The 17540-nt window shown below is 45.8% G+C and overlaps 1 protein-coding gene across 3 annotated transcripts in view; it reads left to right on the forward strand.

The window, feature by feature from the left end:
* Positions 1–17540, forward strand: part of BPHL (biphenyl hydrolase like) — a 185535-nt gene that overhangs the window by 118563 nt on the left and 49432 nt on the right. For 2 of the 3 annotated variants that reach the window (XM_082258075.1, XM_082258076.1), the window contains exon 4: positions 11622–11775. The exons of the other annotated variant lie outside the window; for it this stretch is intronic. In XM_082258075.1, coding sequence (XP_082114201.1) covers positions 11622–11775 — 154 coding nt within the window. The remainder of the gene's footprint in view (positions 1–11621; positions 11776–17540) is intronic. 3 annotated transcript variants of the gene reach the window in all.

A 17540-nucleotide genomic window follows, 5' to 3' on the forward strand; every position in this document is an offset into this window, starting at 1 on the left:
GCCATTTTTTAAATCTGTTTTGTGTCTTTTAAATTGAAATGGAGATGGATGAGGAGAGAAAAAGTAAAATTGTGGTCTGGGACTATTTCTCGTCTCAACCTTCTCCAGGAAAAGCAGCAGTGTGCAACACATGTACATACAACATAAGCATGGGATCAGTAACTTCAAAAAAACAAAAATACATGAAATCTTTGGGCCCGTCGAAAGAGTTCATCATATTGAATTGTATCATGCAGCACAGAAAAAACAAAATGAATATCAATGTGATTTTGATTCAATACCTCCTCCACTATCCCAGGCAACAATAACAGATATGTTTGTGAAAAAAAAACACATGTCACTGTCTAGATTCAGATGGAAGATCCCAACTGCTGGACAGAGTAATCACAGAGATGATTGTCACTGATTTACAATGGTGTCTGACTCAGGATTTCAGCAGTTGATGTCCATACTTGAGCCAAGCTACACACTGAAGACTGAGAAGTATTACCGAACCGAAATGCTGGCAAAGTTTCACCAAAAGGTCGTTGACAAAGTAAAGGCTATGCTGCAACCAGAGAATGCTGGCAACTCACTCTCATTCACGACGTACTGCTGGTCACAAACTGAGTCAGAGTCACTAATCATTCTTACATGTCACTTCATTGACAGCGGATGGACAAATAGGCAATTGGTGTTGAATACAAAAGTGATGCAAGGATCCCACACTACAGTAGAGCAATGTTTCTAGGCATGCTTGAAAATGGGGAATCAACAAAGACCAAGTGATGCTTGCGCAACTTCGAGACAGTGGAGCAAATATGGGGAAAGGAATGAGGCTTGCTGATATGTCAGACCTCTGTGTCATGGCACACAACACCCTACAACTTTCAAATGATGGTCTGTCAAGCCAAAGAGCTTTGATTGATATATGTTTTGAGAAGCATGAAGAGATTAAAAATGTTGTGCTTGCAAGTCTTTTGAATCATCGATACAAGAACCATGCTTTCTCTTCTGATGATGTATTGGCTAAGACGAAACAATGGCTGACAGAAGATATTCAACAGGAGGTGCAGGAGGTTCCTGCCAAAAAGACAAGCCCAGAACACAATTTTTATGAAGAGCAGCATTCTGCAAAAACAGACAAATGTCCAAAAATATGTCAACGAACTGAAGAGAATCTTCTTCATCGTGGTCGAATTTATCAGGACATTTTCAGTGTTTTTATTGGAACCTCTCTCTCTGCTCCTTTGTACTCCACTCCTCCTGAGCATGTTTATGAAGTGGCAGCATTGTATGAACAAAACAGAAGACCTTTAAGATGTGACCATGGACTTGCTGAAATGTTCTGCTTTCTGCATTATAATATTGTTCTACTTAACTGGGAGTATTGAAAAGAGTAATGTCCACTCCACTCCACTCCACTCCAATCTACTGTGTAGCTGTTACCTAGCTTTTTTTCTAGCAGTTTTGCACTGGCTGCTGTAGTTGCAGTAAATGCCCAACTGCAGAGGTAGTCCACTGAGTGACTCCAATCCAATCTACTGTCTAGCTGTTGCCTAGCTTTTTTCTAGAAGTTTTGCACTGACTGCTGTAGTTGCAGTGAGTGTCCTACTGCAGAGGTAGTCCACTGAGTGACTCCAATCCAATTCACTGTCTAGCTGTTACCCAGCTTTTTTTCTAGCAGTTTTGCACTGACTGCTGTAGTTGCAGTGCGTGCCTTACTGCAGAGGTAGTCCTCCACTGACTCCAGTCCAATCCACTGTGACATGTGTAGCTGTTGCCTTGCTCTTTTTCAAGCAGTTTTGCACTGACTGCAGTAGTTGCAGTGAGTGCCTTACTGCAGAGGTAGTCCTCCACTTACTCCAGTCCAATCCACTGTGTATGTATGTGTATTGTGTAGCTGCAGTTAATGTGTGAACAATGTTAAAAATGTTAAAAGATTAACATCTTTATTAAGAGATTTGTGTTGAAATTTTGTCTTTTTGTTTGCAAACTTTTACATGTGTGAAAATATCGGCCAATATCAGCCGATACCGATATGCGCAAAGTATCAGTATCGGCACAAAAAACCGATGTCGGTCGATCACTAGTACACACATGATACATACACACACATAGACAGTACACACACACACGTACAAAACCGCCACAGGCAAGTCTGTAGTACACTGATGAGCGCCCCATGGAGGGAGGGAGGGAGGGGGAGAGAGAGAATGCGAGTCACAGTTATACTGTGAGCACCATAAAACATAAACTCACATAGTCTAAGAAGCATGTCCTTACCATCAGTGCCAGACAGGCATTACACTGACCCCAGAATTTTACTTGAGGGCATAGCCCATAAAGCAGCTTCAATTGCTGGCAAGGTCAGAACCGCCACACGCTAATCCGTGGTACACTGATGATCGCCCCACTGCAGCCAGCACCTGCTCAACACCAGATTGTAGGTCAAGATTAACATATTTAGGCCAACCTTTTAAATAAACCCCACGAGGTCTCAAAAAATATTGTTATCTCCCTCAAGACCCCTGTGGTACACAACAATGCCACCAATCCTATGGACAAGTTTGAAAAATGAGGCATTCACCTTACCATGAAACAGCTCCAAACAAGGACTAGAAACAAGAAAAAAGTATGTGACGGGCAAAAAACAGAAAAGGGGACAACATTGGACCAATTAATAGATTGGTAAAAGTGGCACAACATTGAGCAATAAAATGCCTAATAGAGGAGATGTGCCCTTCATTGCTACCCTATACATGAATGATAAGAACGAAGGGACCTGAACCAAACTGTCTCAGGTGGAGGACCCGAAAAAATTGATCAATGCAAAAACAGACAGAAGGCAAAATGGAGAGGATGTCGGTTAAGTTGTGCACAGAAAACAGGTGTCAAGAATCAGGAAAGCAAGAAAGATGTTTCCAACCCCTTAAAACCCTCTGAATAAGAAAACTTTGGCGATGTCTTCCCAACTGAATAGTCTGAACCAAACAATACAACAGAGAGAGCGGTACCCACAACTAGATCATGCAGGTAGAGGGGATAGTAGAAAAGAGACAGGTGCCTGTCCCATAGGGGGGAAAGGAAGAACCCATCTCCAGTTGAAGGCACCCATTCACCCCAAATTTGCCAGCAGGTTACCCAAAAGTTCTTGGATGGGAAGCACGGACGGGGTCCAACAGGAGTCAGAAAGTAGATTACATAAAAAAACTTGGACAAGGAAGACCCACAGCCATTGAAGCCAAAGAGCAAAAGTGGGTGAACTGTGAATAAGAGGACAAATCAGCAGTGGAATTAGCTACATCTGAACTCAGTCAACTGAAGACATCCAAGCACCAGAAAAACACAACAGGTAGAACAAAGGTAGAGAGCGTGTAGAGAGGCAGACAACCACTTGTACCACATTCATCTGTCTATAAAATCACCTTTTCTGCAACCCATGATAATTCCACTGTCGCCACATTAGGAAAGAGCTCTAAGCATCATGTTACACAACAAATATAGTTGGGCCCATGAGGCTGGCCAAGGTTCAGCAGACCAGTCACCCTGGAAGAAAATGCCAAAGCTACAGGAGCTGAAGGCAGCCCTTTAAAACTCCAGCTGTGAGTTCAGGAATTCCTCTATTTATCTGTAGCAGGTTTTCCAGGCCTGTGGCCTGATGTTAGTCTGCCATCGGTACCGGTTACCCCTCCAGCCCTTGTGAGCTGCGGCCCTGGGTGTGAGCACTGAGACATTGACAACTCCGGCATCTTTGTTGTGTTGATTTATTGGATTTAAGGTGATGGGATAAGGGAATGAGTGGGATACTCGTTTAGGCCCAACTAGATACAATTGTGGGACGTTTCTGGCAAAAATGCCTGTTAGCGCTGTCTTGACGCCAGCCGTCGCTAGCCGATGCTTCCTGACGCTTGAACACTGTGCAATTACTGAAACTGTGCTGGATCCTCGACTTTAGTCCAGAAGATCCAGGACTGTAGAACTGCTTGACTTGTAACACTGCAATAGCTCAGAGTCACTGAATGGCTTCCTCCAGCACTGCACTTGGCTGAGAAAACTCCTTGTAAGTTTCTGTACTGCTGCAACTCTCAACTGGCACACTTCACACTTCAGGGCCCAAACCACAGGTGCCCCCTTAACACTTTAATCTCTTCAGGGTCCACTGACTATGTACCCCCTCTGTAACTTCAGGGTCCTCAACCTAGGTACCCTCCTTTCACCAATAGCTGGCACTGGATCCCCGAACCTCTTCCGGAGTGGTCCCCTCTAACTTCAGGCAGACCCCCAGGGGCAATCCTCAGTACTCACGACCTCTGTAGGCTTTCCTGGGACTGGACCCCTCTGACTCTCCGCCAGTTCTCGGCACACTGGATCCCCTCAGCTTAGCTCAGTCACTCTCTGGATCTTCAGGCAGTACCCCGAGATCCTCCTCCTCAGACAGGAGGGTAGACAGCCATTCTCTCCCTCCTGGGACTCTGCTCCCACCAAAGACATTGTGTCATGCACCACCCCCAAACGTATACCCACTTCCAGAATCCTTTGCAGCATAATCTGCCTTCTGGGGTAGTTACAAGCCTGGATGTGTCCCCTGATTGGGTTACCTCCACCACCCTATGAGAAGCCTCTCACAGGAGCCAGTGGGGAGACTCCCCCTTCAGCAGGCACACCTGGAAACCATGACACCCTGACTAATAAATCACAGCCCTGCTGTTAGGCAGACAAGGCCCACTATACCTTTACCTAGCACCTACCTGTAGGGTGCTACATATCAAAGAATGCCTATTAGAGAAGTGCAAGAAGGACAACCGCGCTTCCAAGTCATCACGGCTAGGTCTGATAATTTGTACGTAATGACCTGTATCTGATATACATTCCATAGATGCCCACAGAAGGCACTCCCCATCAGGAGTACGGGAATGTGAAAACAAGATGGCCCAAAAAGATTGAAGCTGCTGCAGCCAGAGCTTCCTAGAGTCCCTTGGGAATTTAACCAAGGACAGACACTAATAAACACCAGGAAGTCGACAGACAATCTCCACAATGGTCAATGCCCAGAAGGATAGAAGATGGTGAAGGGCAGGAGCATCCATTTTGTTGGGATCGAGCAGTCACAGTGTACAGGACGAAGGTGACGTTCTGTTATAAAAGAAGTTGGCCTGTGCAGGCACATGAGTAATAACGATATGCAGAGTAAAAAAGTCAGCGCTAGAGTAAATAAAGTCGGCAGCTAGCAACGTAGTTCAATATACATATACCATAGACTAACATTTTGGCTGTCAGAATGCAGTTCTTTCCAGGCAGCCATTTTTAGGCAACAATTAAACAGCAGTGCCCTCCATATATTTTGTAGACCTTCCAACTGAGATCCACATAATTGAATAGGTGAGGGGCTAATTCTGGATTTTTTTTTTTTTTTTTTTTAACAGAGCAATGCATAGACACAGAAACCCTGCAGTTAGTTCCCAAAAATACAAGGAAGCTGCTTTGATTTTTTTTTAAAAAAAAAGCACCCGCGTCAGCAAATCAGTGAATTCACAGTGCCATTTTTAAAATGTATATATTTAATCCCCTGTTCTAAGTGTAAATAGAGAGGGCAGGGGCGTAGCTAGAGCATTTGGCACCCGGGGCAGATCCTATATCTGGCACCCCCCCAGACGGGCAGGCGACGCACCGCACATTGACGTGTCACACTGTGCACTAACACTTCAGGGCCCAAACCACAGGTGCCCCCTTAACACTTTAATCTCTTCAGGGTCCACTGACTATGTACCCCCTCTGTAACTTCAGGGTCCTCAACCTAGGTACCCTCCTTTCACCAATAGCTGGCACTGGATCCCCGAACCTCTTCCGGAGTGGTCCCCTCTAACTTCAGGCAGACCCCCAGGGGCAATCCTCAGTACTCACGACCTCTGTAGGCTTTCCTGGGACTGGACCCCTCTGACTCTCCGCCAGTTCTCGGCACACTGGATCCCCTCAGCTTAGCTCAGTCACTCTCTGGATCTTCAGGCAGTACCCCGAGATCCTCCTCCTCAGACAGGAGGGTAGACAGCCATTCTCTCCCTCCTGGGACTCTGCTCCCACCAAAGACATTGTGTCATGCACCACCCCCAAACGTATACCCACTTCCAGAATCCTTTGCAGCATAATCTGCCTTCTGGGGTAGTTACAAGCCTGGATGTGTCCCCTGATTGGGTTACCTCCACCACCCTATGAGAAGCCTCTCACAGGAGCCAGTGGGGAGACTCCCCCTTCAGCAGGCACACCTGGAAACCATGACACCCTGACTAATAAATCACAGCCCTGCTGTTAGGCAGACAAGGCCCACTATACCTTTACCTAGCACCTACCTGTAGGGTGCTACATATCAAAGAATGTCTATTAGAGAAGTGCAAGAAGGACAACCGCGCTTCCAAGTCATCACGGCTAGGTCTGATAATTTGTACGTAATGACCTGTATCTGATATACATTCCATAGATGCCCACAGAAGGCACTGCCCATCAGGAGTACAGGAATGTGAAAACAAGATGGCCCAAAAAGATTGAAGCTGCTGCAGCCAGAGCTTCCTAGAGTCCCTTGGGAATTTAACCAAGGACAGACACTAATAAACACCAGGAAGTTGACAGACAATCTCCACAATGGTCAATGCCCAGAAGGATAGAAGATGGTGAAGGGCAGGAGCATCCATTTTGTTGGGATCGAGCAGTCACAGTGTACAGGACGAAGGTGACGTTCTGTTATAAAAGAAGTTGGCCTGTGCAGGCACATGAGTAATAACGATATGCAGAGTAAAAAAGTCAGCGCTAGAGTAAATAAAGTCGGCAGCTAGCAACGTAGTTCAATATTCATATACCATAGACTAACATTTTGGCTGTCAGAATGCAGTTCTTTCCAGGCAGCCATTTTTAGGCAACAATTAAACAGCAGTGCCCTCCATATATTTTGTAGACCTTCCAACTGAGATCCACATAATTGAATAGGTGAGGGGCTAATTCTGGATTTTTTTTTTTTTTTTTTTAACAGAGCAATGCATAGACACAGAAACCCTGCAGTTAGTTCCCAAAAATACAAGGAAGCTGCTTTGATTTTTTTTTTAAAAAAAAGCACCCGCGTCAGCAAATCAGTGAATTCACAGTGCCATTTTTAAAATGTATATATTTAATCCCCTGTTCTAAGTGTAAATAGAGAGGGCAGGGGCGTAGCTAGAGCATTTGGCACCCGGGGCAGATCCTATATCTGGCACCCCCCCAGACGGGCAGGCGACGCACCGCACATTGACGTGTCACACTGTGCACTAACACTTCAGGGCCCAAACCACAGGTGCCCCCTTAACACTTTAATCTCTTCAGGGTCCACTGACTATGTACCCCCTCTGTAACTTCAGGGTCCTCAACCTAGGTACCCTCCTTTCACCAATAGCTGGCACTGGATCCCCGAACCTCTTCCGGAGTGGTCCCCTCTAACTTCAGGCAGACCCCCAGGGGCAATCCTCAGTACTCACGACCTCTGTAGGCTTTCCTGGGACTGGACCCCTCTGACTCTCCGCCAGTTCTCGGCACACTGGATCCCCTCAGCTTAGCTCAGTCACTCTCTGGATCTTCAGGCAGTACCCCGAGATCCTCCTCCTCAGACAGGAGGGTAGACAGCCATTCTCTCCCTCCTGGGACTCTGCTCCCACCAAAGACATTGTGTCATGCACCACCCCCAAACGTATACCCACTTCCAGAATCCTTTGCAGCATAATCTGCCTTCTGGGGTAGTTACAAGCCTGGATGTGTCCCCTGATTGGGTTACCTCCACCACCCTATGAGAAGCCTCTCACAGGAGCCAGTGGGGAGACTCCCCCTTCAGCAGGCACACCTGGAAACCATGACACCCTGACTAATAAATCACAGCCCTGCTGTTAGGCAGACAAGGCCCACTATACCTTTACCTAGCACCTACCTGTAGGGTGCTACATATCAAAGAATGTCTATTAGAGAAGTGCAAGAAGGACAACCGCGCTTCCAAGTCATCACGGCTAGGTCTGATAATTTGTACGTAATGACCTGTATCTGATATACATTCCATAGATGCCCACAGAAGGCACTGCCCATCAGGAGTACAGGAATGTGAAAACAAGATGGCCCAAAAAGATTGAAGCTGCTGCAGCCAGAGCTTCCTAGAGTCCCTTGGGAATTTAACCAAGGACAGACACTAATAAACACCAGGAAGTTGACAGACAATCTCCACAATGGTCAATGCCCAGAAGGATAGAAGATGGTGAAGGGCAGGAGCATCCATTTTGTTGGGATCGAGCAGTCACAGTGTACAGGACGAAGGTGACGTTCTGTTATAAAAGAAGTTAGCCTGTGCAGGCACATGAGTAATAACGATATGCAGAGTAAAAAAGTCAGCGCTAGAGTAAATAAAGTCGGCAGCTAGCAACGTAGTTCAATATACATATACCATAGACTAACATTTTGGCTGTCAGGATGCAGTTCTTTCCAGGCAGCCATTTTTAGGCAACAATTAAACAGCAGTGCCCTCCATATATTTTGTAGACCTTCCAACTGAGATCCACATAATTGAATAGGTGAGTGGCTAATTCTGGATTTTTTTTTTTTTACAGAGCAATGCATAGACACAGAAACCCTGCAGTTAGTTCCCAAAAATACAAGGAAGCTGCTTTGATTTTTTTTTTAAAAAAAGCACCCGCGTCAGCACATCAGTGATTTCACAGTGCCATTTTTAAAATGTATATATTTAATCCCCTGTTCTAAGTGTAAATAGAGAGGGCAGGGGCGTAGCTAGAGCATTTGGCACCCGGGGCAGATCCTATATCTGGCACCCCCCCAGACGGGCAGGCGACGCACCGCACATTGACGTGTCGTCAAGTGACGTCCCGTGTAGCGCCTCTCCGCACTGCAGCCCGGAACCCGAAAGAATCTTCCTCCCTCTGCTCCCCCAGTTGGCCAGGCCCCTCCTTTGCAAAAACGGTGCAGACTAACTTGAGGCACCAGACAGAAACACATGTAACTGGCAGTGGCCCACTTACTGTGTGCTACTTCCAGTGACGTCACCAGGGTTGGTATCACCTGGTGCAGTAAACCATGGTGTCACCCCCCCCCCCCCCCCAAAATAAAAATAATTATTTTCATGTTTCCTAAAAGTGCGCCAAAGATGCAGCATGCGGGACTTTTGGTGCGCTTTCTGAAAATGCAGAGAAAAACACGCAACCTAATAGAAATCTATAGGACTGCAGCTATAACATAACAGGTAAAATGTAGGAAGACTCCCATTACATTACACAGCCCCTGTACTTCCGGACCCCTTTACATTACACAGCCCCTGTATCTCTGCACCCCTTTACATTACACAGCCCCCATACTTCTGGACCCCTTTACATTACACAGCCCCCATACTTCTGGACCTCTTTAGATTACACAGCCCTCATAACTGCGGGTAAAATGTAAGAAGACTCCCTTACACAGCCCCTGTGCCTCTGGACCCCTTTACATTACACAGCCCCTGAACTTCTGGTTCCCTTTACATTACACAGCCCCCATATTTCTGGACCCCTTTACTTTACACAGCCCCCATACTTCTGGACCTCTTTACATTACACAGCCCTCATACCTCTGGACCCCTTCAAATTACACAGCCCCTATACCTCTGGACCCCTTCACATTACACAGCCCCTATTCCTCTGGACCCCTTTACAATTTACAGCTGCTGCACCTCTGGACCCCTTTACAATTCATAGCCGCTGCACCTCTGGACCCCTTTACATTACACAGTCCCCGCACCTCTGGACCCCTTTACATTACACAGCCGCCCACACCTATCGCCCCCTTTACATTACACAGCCCCCCCCACACCTCTGGACCCCTTTACATTACACAGCTCTCCCCCCACACCTCTGAACCCTTTTACATTACACAGCCCCTCATTGGCCCCTTTACAATACACAACCCCCCATATACCCATTTACATTACACAGCTCCCCTCACACCTCTGAATCCTTTTACATTGCACAGCTTCTCCCTCATGGACCCCTTTACATTACAGAGCCCCCCAGCGCCCCTTTACATTATCCAGCCCCCTATGGACCCCTTAACATTATACAGCCCCCCCCATGGAACCCTTTACATTATACAGCCTCCCCAATGGAACCCTTTACATTACACTGTCCCCGCCCCCCCACCCATGTAACCCTTTACATTATACAGCCCCCCTCATGGAACCCTTTACATTACTTAGCCCCTGCCTCCCCATGGAACCCTTTACATTACACAGTCCCCACCCCCCCACCCCCCATGGAACCCTTTACATTATACAGTCCCCGCCCCCCATAGAACCCTCTACATTATACAGTCCCCCATGGAACCCTTTACATTACACAGTTCCCACCCCCCCCCCATGGAACCCTTACGTTACACAGCCCCCGTCCCCTAATGGAACCCTTTACATTACACAGCCCCCACCCCCCCATGGAACCCTTTACATTATAAAGCTCCTGCCCCCCATAGAACCCTTTACATTATACAGGCCTCCATTGGAACCCTTTACATTCTTTACATTACACACTCCTGCCCCCTCCCCCTAATGGAACCCTTTACATTATACATCCCCCTGCCTCCCCATTGAACCCTTTACATTACACAGCCCCCCCGCCCCATAGAACCCTTTACATTACACAGCCCCTGCCCCCATAGAACCCTTTACATTAAACAGCCCCCCCCCATTGGAACCCTTTACATTACACAGCCTCCGCCTCCCTCCTCCTAATTGAACCCTTTACATTACACAGCCCCCACCTCCCCCAATGGAACCCTTTACATTACACAGCCCCCGCCCCCCATGGAACCCTTTACATTACACAGCCCCTGTCCCCCCCATAGAACCCTTTGCATTAAACAGCCCCCCCTATTGGAACCCTTAACATTACACAGCCCTCACCCTCCTCCTCCTAATGCAACCCTTTACATTACACAGCCCCCACCTCCCCCATGGAGCCCTTTACATTACACAGCCCCCCCATAGATCCCTTAACATTATGCAGCCCCCGCCCCCCCCAAATGGAACCCTTTACATTACACAGCCCACCCCCCCCATAGAACCCTTTACATTACACAGCACCCCCTTCAATGGAACCCTTTGCAATACAAAGCCCCCCCTTTCTACCGCCCTGGGTGCCACACATTGGGGGGGGTGTCAGGGAGAACCAGGGTGACACCCAGGTCCGGTCGCTGGACTGCCGCTTATTGACACAGGAGAGCAGAGGAGGAGGAACTTTTTCAAGCAGAACGGGAAAGAGAGACTGAATAAACAGCGGGAACTGCCGGAGTTAACTTTGCAAGTTAATGAGCAGGTGATTGGTTGCTAGGGGGTCCTAGCAATTACCAATTGCTTTCAGAAGTCACCTAATTTGTAAATAGAGTCCATCTGTGTGTAATTTAATCTCAGTATAAATACAACTGTTCTGTGAAGCCCTCAGAGGTTGGTTAGAGAACCTTAGTGAACAAACTGCATCATGAAGGCCAAGGAACACACCAGGCAGGTCAGGGATAAAGTTGCGGAGAAGTTTAAAGCAGGGTTAGGTTATAAAAAAAAAATCTCTGTATCTCTGTACTGAACTCGTGAACACATTTTTTTGTTGTAGGCTCTACAATTCAAGAAATTTTCATTGCTAGGGTGGAGTGATGGAGGCATAACTGCATTGATTGCTGCGGGAACTTACCCATCTCTAATCAATAAACTTGTTATCTGGGGAGCCAATGCCTATGTGACTGAAGTAGATATGAAAATGTATAATGGTAAGTTAAGAAACAATTTTGTGGCCATTGTCTTTTTATAATGTTAGAACACAAAATGAATGGATTATTTTAGGGATACATTTACAACCTTTGGAGTAGTGTTTCCCAGTGTATAGGGCCCACTGGTCTGATATAATTAGGGCATAATACTGGAAGAGCACTAAATACAATTGGAGAAGGTCACAAGGATGTTCGCAGCACTCCGTTATTTTCTTCAATTACAGGCATCACATGTACAGTACAGCTGTTAATATAGTGTCTTGTTGCAGTGGTACTGTGGTATTGTGGCTACAATTGCGTGAGGTCTGATACAAACTTAACATAAGACAGGTTAAAGCACAATACACTTAAGTTTTGTAAATTATTACTTACAAGGTTTTTCCTTTCCATAAAGGATTTATATTCACTTGCATTGTGCCTCTGACGTGGATATAACCTTTGACTGCTTCAGAAAAGTTTTATCCCTAATCACAGGTGCCCAATATGATTTTAAAAAAAATAGTGTTTTTGTACTTACCTGAAAAATCAATTTCTTGGAGTACATCACGTGACACAGAGCAGACTATGAATCGTGACTACCTGGGTTATGCACCACCTATAGGTGAATTGACACAGACAGAAATAAACAGATCCTCCCCTGTAAACCCCTCCCATACAGGAAGTACCTCAGTTTTGTAGCAAGCAATGAACCCCTAGAAAGAGGACCTCTGTGTACATTTTATTTTTAATCGTACAACATGGGACACAGAGCAGGATGTCAATCATGAGTACCTGGAATGTTCCAAGCAATGCACATGAGGTGAGGGTGACACAGAAACCACCGTCGGGTCCAAGGAAACTACTCCATAGCCTGCAAAACACTACAGCCAAAAGAAGCATCCTCGGTCACCCTTACATCTACCTGGTAAAACCTTGTAAAGGAATGTACCAATGACCAGGTTGCAGCCTTGCAGACATGAGGTCTAATGAAAAATAGCTAAAGAGGACCCCATTGTCATGTACCTGGTCAGAGGCCAAAGTTCTGAGAGGGCTTCCCTTGCAGATAAGTGCAGAGTGCCCCCGAAGGTGGTAACAGGGAGTGCTATGCTCAGAGAAGCAGGGGTTGCCAGCTGTGACAGGCTGAGGTGATGCAGAGATGTCGGCTGGATGGTGGCTGACGAGCAGGATGGCGGCTGACGAGCAGGATGCACTGCTGGGCAGGTGTCTGTCAGGAGTACCGGGTGAGAATTGGCAGCAGGGAGAGCCAGGAGCAAATTAAGGAGCCAGGCCAGAAGTCATGCATGGAATGTCAGCCAGGAATAAGCAGCAAGCAGGGTCAGGATTAAACCGGCATCATACACTGGTAATCTGGCAGTAGTAGAGTCAAAAGAGCAAGCCAAGGGTCAAGCACAGAGCAACAGGCAGAGGCAGGGTCACAGGAACAAGCCAAGGGTCAATCCTGGGAATAGAGACCAGACAGGTCAAAGGCAAGCCAGGTCGGTAACTGGAAATCCAATAATATCAAGCACTGGAACACACGGGGAAAGCTGAAAATCAACCAGCAACTAAAATCCCTGGCAGGCTTTTTTTTTATAAAGGCCCGGGTGAAGTTCTGGTAGAAATGCTGGGTCCCAGAGTCTTTCTCCTGCCAATGTGCTGGTAGAGATGCTGGGTCCTAGAGCCCTTCTCCTGCTGTTGGCAACCTGACAGTGCCCCCTCCCCCCCTCCCCCCCACAGGCAGCCCCTAAATGCCCATTCAGGCAATTTTCTCTGGGTATTTGCTGAAGAATTCACACAGGAGTCTAGGGGCATGTCCATTACTTGCTGGCTCCCATGAACTTTCCTAAGGTGAGTATCCTTTCCACTTTATGAGGTATTGGACCTGTCTTCCCCTCTTTTGGCAGTCCAGAATGGCCACTACCTCAAACTCTGTTTCCTTACCTACTGTGGTGGGAGGTGGAGGTGGATCCTCTCTTCCTGCAAAGGAACCAGAAGTAGCTAGCTTGAGCAAAGAAACATGAAAGACTGGGTAAATCCTATAAGAGCTCGGCAAGGACAGTTTGAAGGCCACAGGGTTAACTTCCTTCTTAATTGCAAATGGGCCAATGAATCTTGGACCCAACTTCCACGAAGGGCCGGATAATTTAAGGTTTGCTGTGGAGAGCGACATTTTGTCGCCAACCTTCAAGTGTGGATTATTTCTCCTCTTCTTGTAATAATATTTTTTGTAATCCTCCTGCACCCTTTGCATAGTTTCCTGGTACTTCTCCTGGATAAAAGTTAACCTGTCCACTACTGCAGGTCCTGCTCTTCTGGCACAGTATTGGGCAGAGATTAAGGATGGAATCCGTAATCCCAAAATGGAGATTGACTGGTGGAAGCATGCACGGAATTGTTGTATGCAAACTTGGCACAAGGAAGCAAAGATACCCAGTTATCTTGCGAGAATGTTGAGAAACAACGGAGATATTGTTCCAGCGTCTGATTTTGTTCTCTCTGGTCATCACTCTGGGGGTGATAAGCTGATGACAAACAAACTTCAATATTCAAGGCTTTGCAGAGAGCCCTCCAGAACCGGGAGGGAAATTGCGATCCTCTATCACAGACAATGCTGTTTGGCAGGCCATGCAATTTTATAATCTCCTTGATAAAGGTGTGTGCTATATCCATGACAGAGGGATTACCCACCAGGGGCAGGAAGTGGGCCATCTTCGACAGGCGATCGACCACTACCAAGATAGTGGAGAATCCTTCAGAGAGGGGTAAATCTACTATAAAGTCCATGGACAGCATATTTCAATGGTGGTCTTGAGGACCTGGAGTCTGGCTTCCTTGGGTACAAAGATTTTATCTCTGTGCCACAGAAGTCCTTCTTGTTTACTGAGTGCAGCGGTCTCAGAATCTGAACATTGAGCAGAGGTTTATTCGAGAGTTGATCTTAGATCGGGCTGAATCAGAAAAAAATTCTCAGGTGACCAGATGGTGCTAGGGGCAACAGTCTGAGGTTTCCAGAAACAGGCGTGAGAGCGAATCGGCCTCCCCATTTTTGGACCCTGGGCTATACGTGAGATTGAAGTTGAACCTATAGAAAAATAAGGCCCACCGAGCGTGCTGGGGTCTTAGACGTTTGGCCGATCTAAGATAATCTAGGTTCTTGTGGTTTGTGAATATCATGATGGGGTGAGCTGCTCCCTCCAACAAATTCTGCCATTCTTACAGTGTGATCTTCATAGCCAATAGCTCCATGTCACCTACATCATAATTCCTCCCAGACCGACTCATCTTCTGAGAGAAGAAAGCTACTGGGTGTAGCAATGCCTTGGGACCTTGTCATTGGGACAGAACAGCTCCTGTGGTGATTTTTGATGCATTAACCTTCAAAACATAGGGTGGAGTTTAGCCTGGGTGTTGTAGAACAGGAGCAGATATCAGATTATCAAAGGCAGTTTGAGCCTCCTGGGACCACTGAAAACAGGTGTGTTAACAGTTCAGCTGGGTAATTGGGGCAATGATGCCTAAAAAGTCTCTAATAAATCTTCGATAGAAGTTAGCAAACCCCACAAATCTTTGTTTGCCCTTTTTATCGGTGGGAGCTGGCCATTCTAGGATGGCGGACACCTTCTGAGGATCCATGGCCACTCTGTCTATGGAAATGATTAAGCCCAGGAATTGAATTGAAGTTTTTTTCAAAATCGCATTTCTCTGCTTTTGCTTAAGGACCATAATTTTCCCTAATGTGGACAGAACCTTTCTAACGTGGACTCTGTGTAGCTCCAGGGTGGCAGAGAAAATGAGAATATCGTCCAAGTAAACAATCAAGAAGTGATCCAGGAATTCTTTACAAATGTAATTTACAAAATGCTGGTATGTGGCTGGGGCATTACACAGTCCAAATGGCATAACAAGATATTCAAAGTGCCCAAAGCGAGTTTGAAAGGCTGTCTTCCACTCATCTCCCTCATGGATGCGCACAAGGTTATAAGCCCCCCGTAAGTCCAGTTGCCATAGCAGAGGACATCGTCAGGTTCTGCAAGCAACCTTAAAACTGGAAATATCCATTCTGAAGACCTTTCACTGTTTGGGAAAACATGCATGGATATTGTGAGAGTGTTTTCCCTCCTCAATACATTCATTCCAACATTGACAACTCTTTTCCATTCTGTGTGACGTCAGTGGGCGGCTCGCTCCTACCGATGTCCGGTCTGACAGACCGGATATGGGAGGTGCTTCAGCCGCCTACATATACTGAAGCTCAGCATGGCGTTGGCGTGGTTTCACTCCTGCTACTTAGGACATACGGTGTGGACGGACCTGTTCATTACTAATGGTTTCTTTAGCCTCTGGTATTTCGGATATTTTCTATACAATCCTATTTCATTCACCAAACACTTTCCTTACTGAACACTTACTGCTCATTTGAACTTTGTCACTTTTTGCATGCACTGCTATAAGCTTTTAGCACTTCTTCTTTGGTATTTTTCTCGTTCCAAGCAGTCATATTCTTTCCTATTCACTTCTATTGCCTGGTGAGGTTACTCTACTTCCATTGTTTCCAAACAAGTACTGCACTTATTTATTCCCTTTTTGCATGCACCTTTCACTCCGGTGTACAACGCTTTGCACACCTTCCCTGAGCTTATGGCCATGGGTATACATTTGCTGGTACTGGTTCCCAACCTATACCTCATCACTATATGTCCTTTTACGTTTTTTACCAAGCTCACACTCTTTCTTTGGGCCATTGTTATGATTTTATGCACTATATGCATATCTTCTGGCACATTTTACTCTCTGATTGGTTATTCATAGGCACATATTCTGGGTCCAGCTATTTGATCCTATATGCCTTATACAGCATGGATATTTTGAGAGTGTTTTCCCTCCTCAGTACATTCATTCAGATATTTGTTTTATTTATTTGTATATATTTTCAGATTGTGCTGGTTCCCTTTGTGCTGTTGCCATCATTTTTTGAGCGATATCTGTTAAGCCCTCTACAATCATTTACTCATGACTACTTCGTTCCTGGTCCCTTCCTCCCAATTGCCCTTGTGTGCTAGCGTTGAACCATGCCTCAGCCCCGGGTCAGGCTTCTCCTGGATCAGCTTGGGTCCTTCTATATCAACATGGATTGCTCTTGGATTTATGACACCGCACGAGTTAGTGTCTATTCCAACTCATCTCCCATTTGAGTTCTCATGATTATAATTATTTAACCCACACTTTCATTTATAGATACAATATAATGCTCCTTATGAGTGGACGGAGGTCCACGAAACGCGTTGAGCCGCCACTTACTTAGACAAATCCATCCAAGGCTTCCTATAATGAGCCGACAATCACCTATACAATCCCATCTGATTTTTATCCCAAGATTATGTATTTCTGCCAATATAGCCTTTTATCAAATCTGTTTTAATGAATGATTTTTTTTATGCCATCCATGTATTTATTCTCATTTATATGACCCATTGCATGTATTAATATCTATTAACAATATTCAGACATATTATGTTTTAGATTATAATTGATTAATTAGATATTTGATTTTGTGTCAGCTCTCCATAGGTCCCCCTTTAACTGGGTTTATATAGAGTTTTGTTTTGTACATTATATATAATTGTGTACCTATGGAGAATTTGTTTTCACAATTAAAATAGTTTATTTACTATTAAGGTATTTGACAAGTTATTTTTGTATTTATATGTAATACATGGATTAATATATTTATATTTATTTTTATTTACAACAATTTTACATACAGTGTTAGCCCCTGTGTCTAGCCG

This window comes from Pelophylax lessonae, assembly GCF_965119305.1.
Source record: "Pelophylax lessonae genome assembly, chromosome: 5".
NCBI classification, from domain to species: domain Eukaryota; kingdom Metazoa; phylum Chordata; class Amphibia; order Anura; family Ranidae; genus Pelophylax; species Pelophylax lessonae.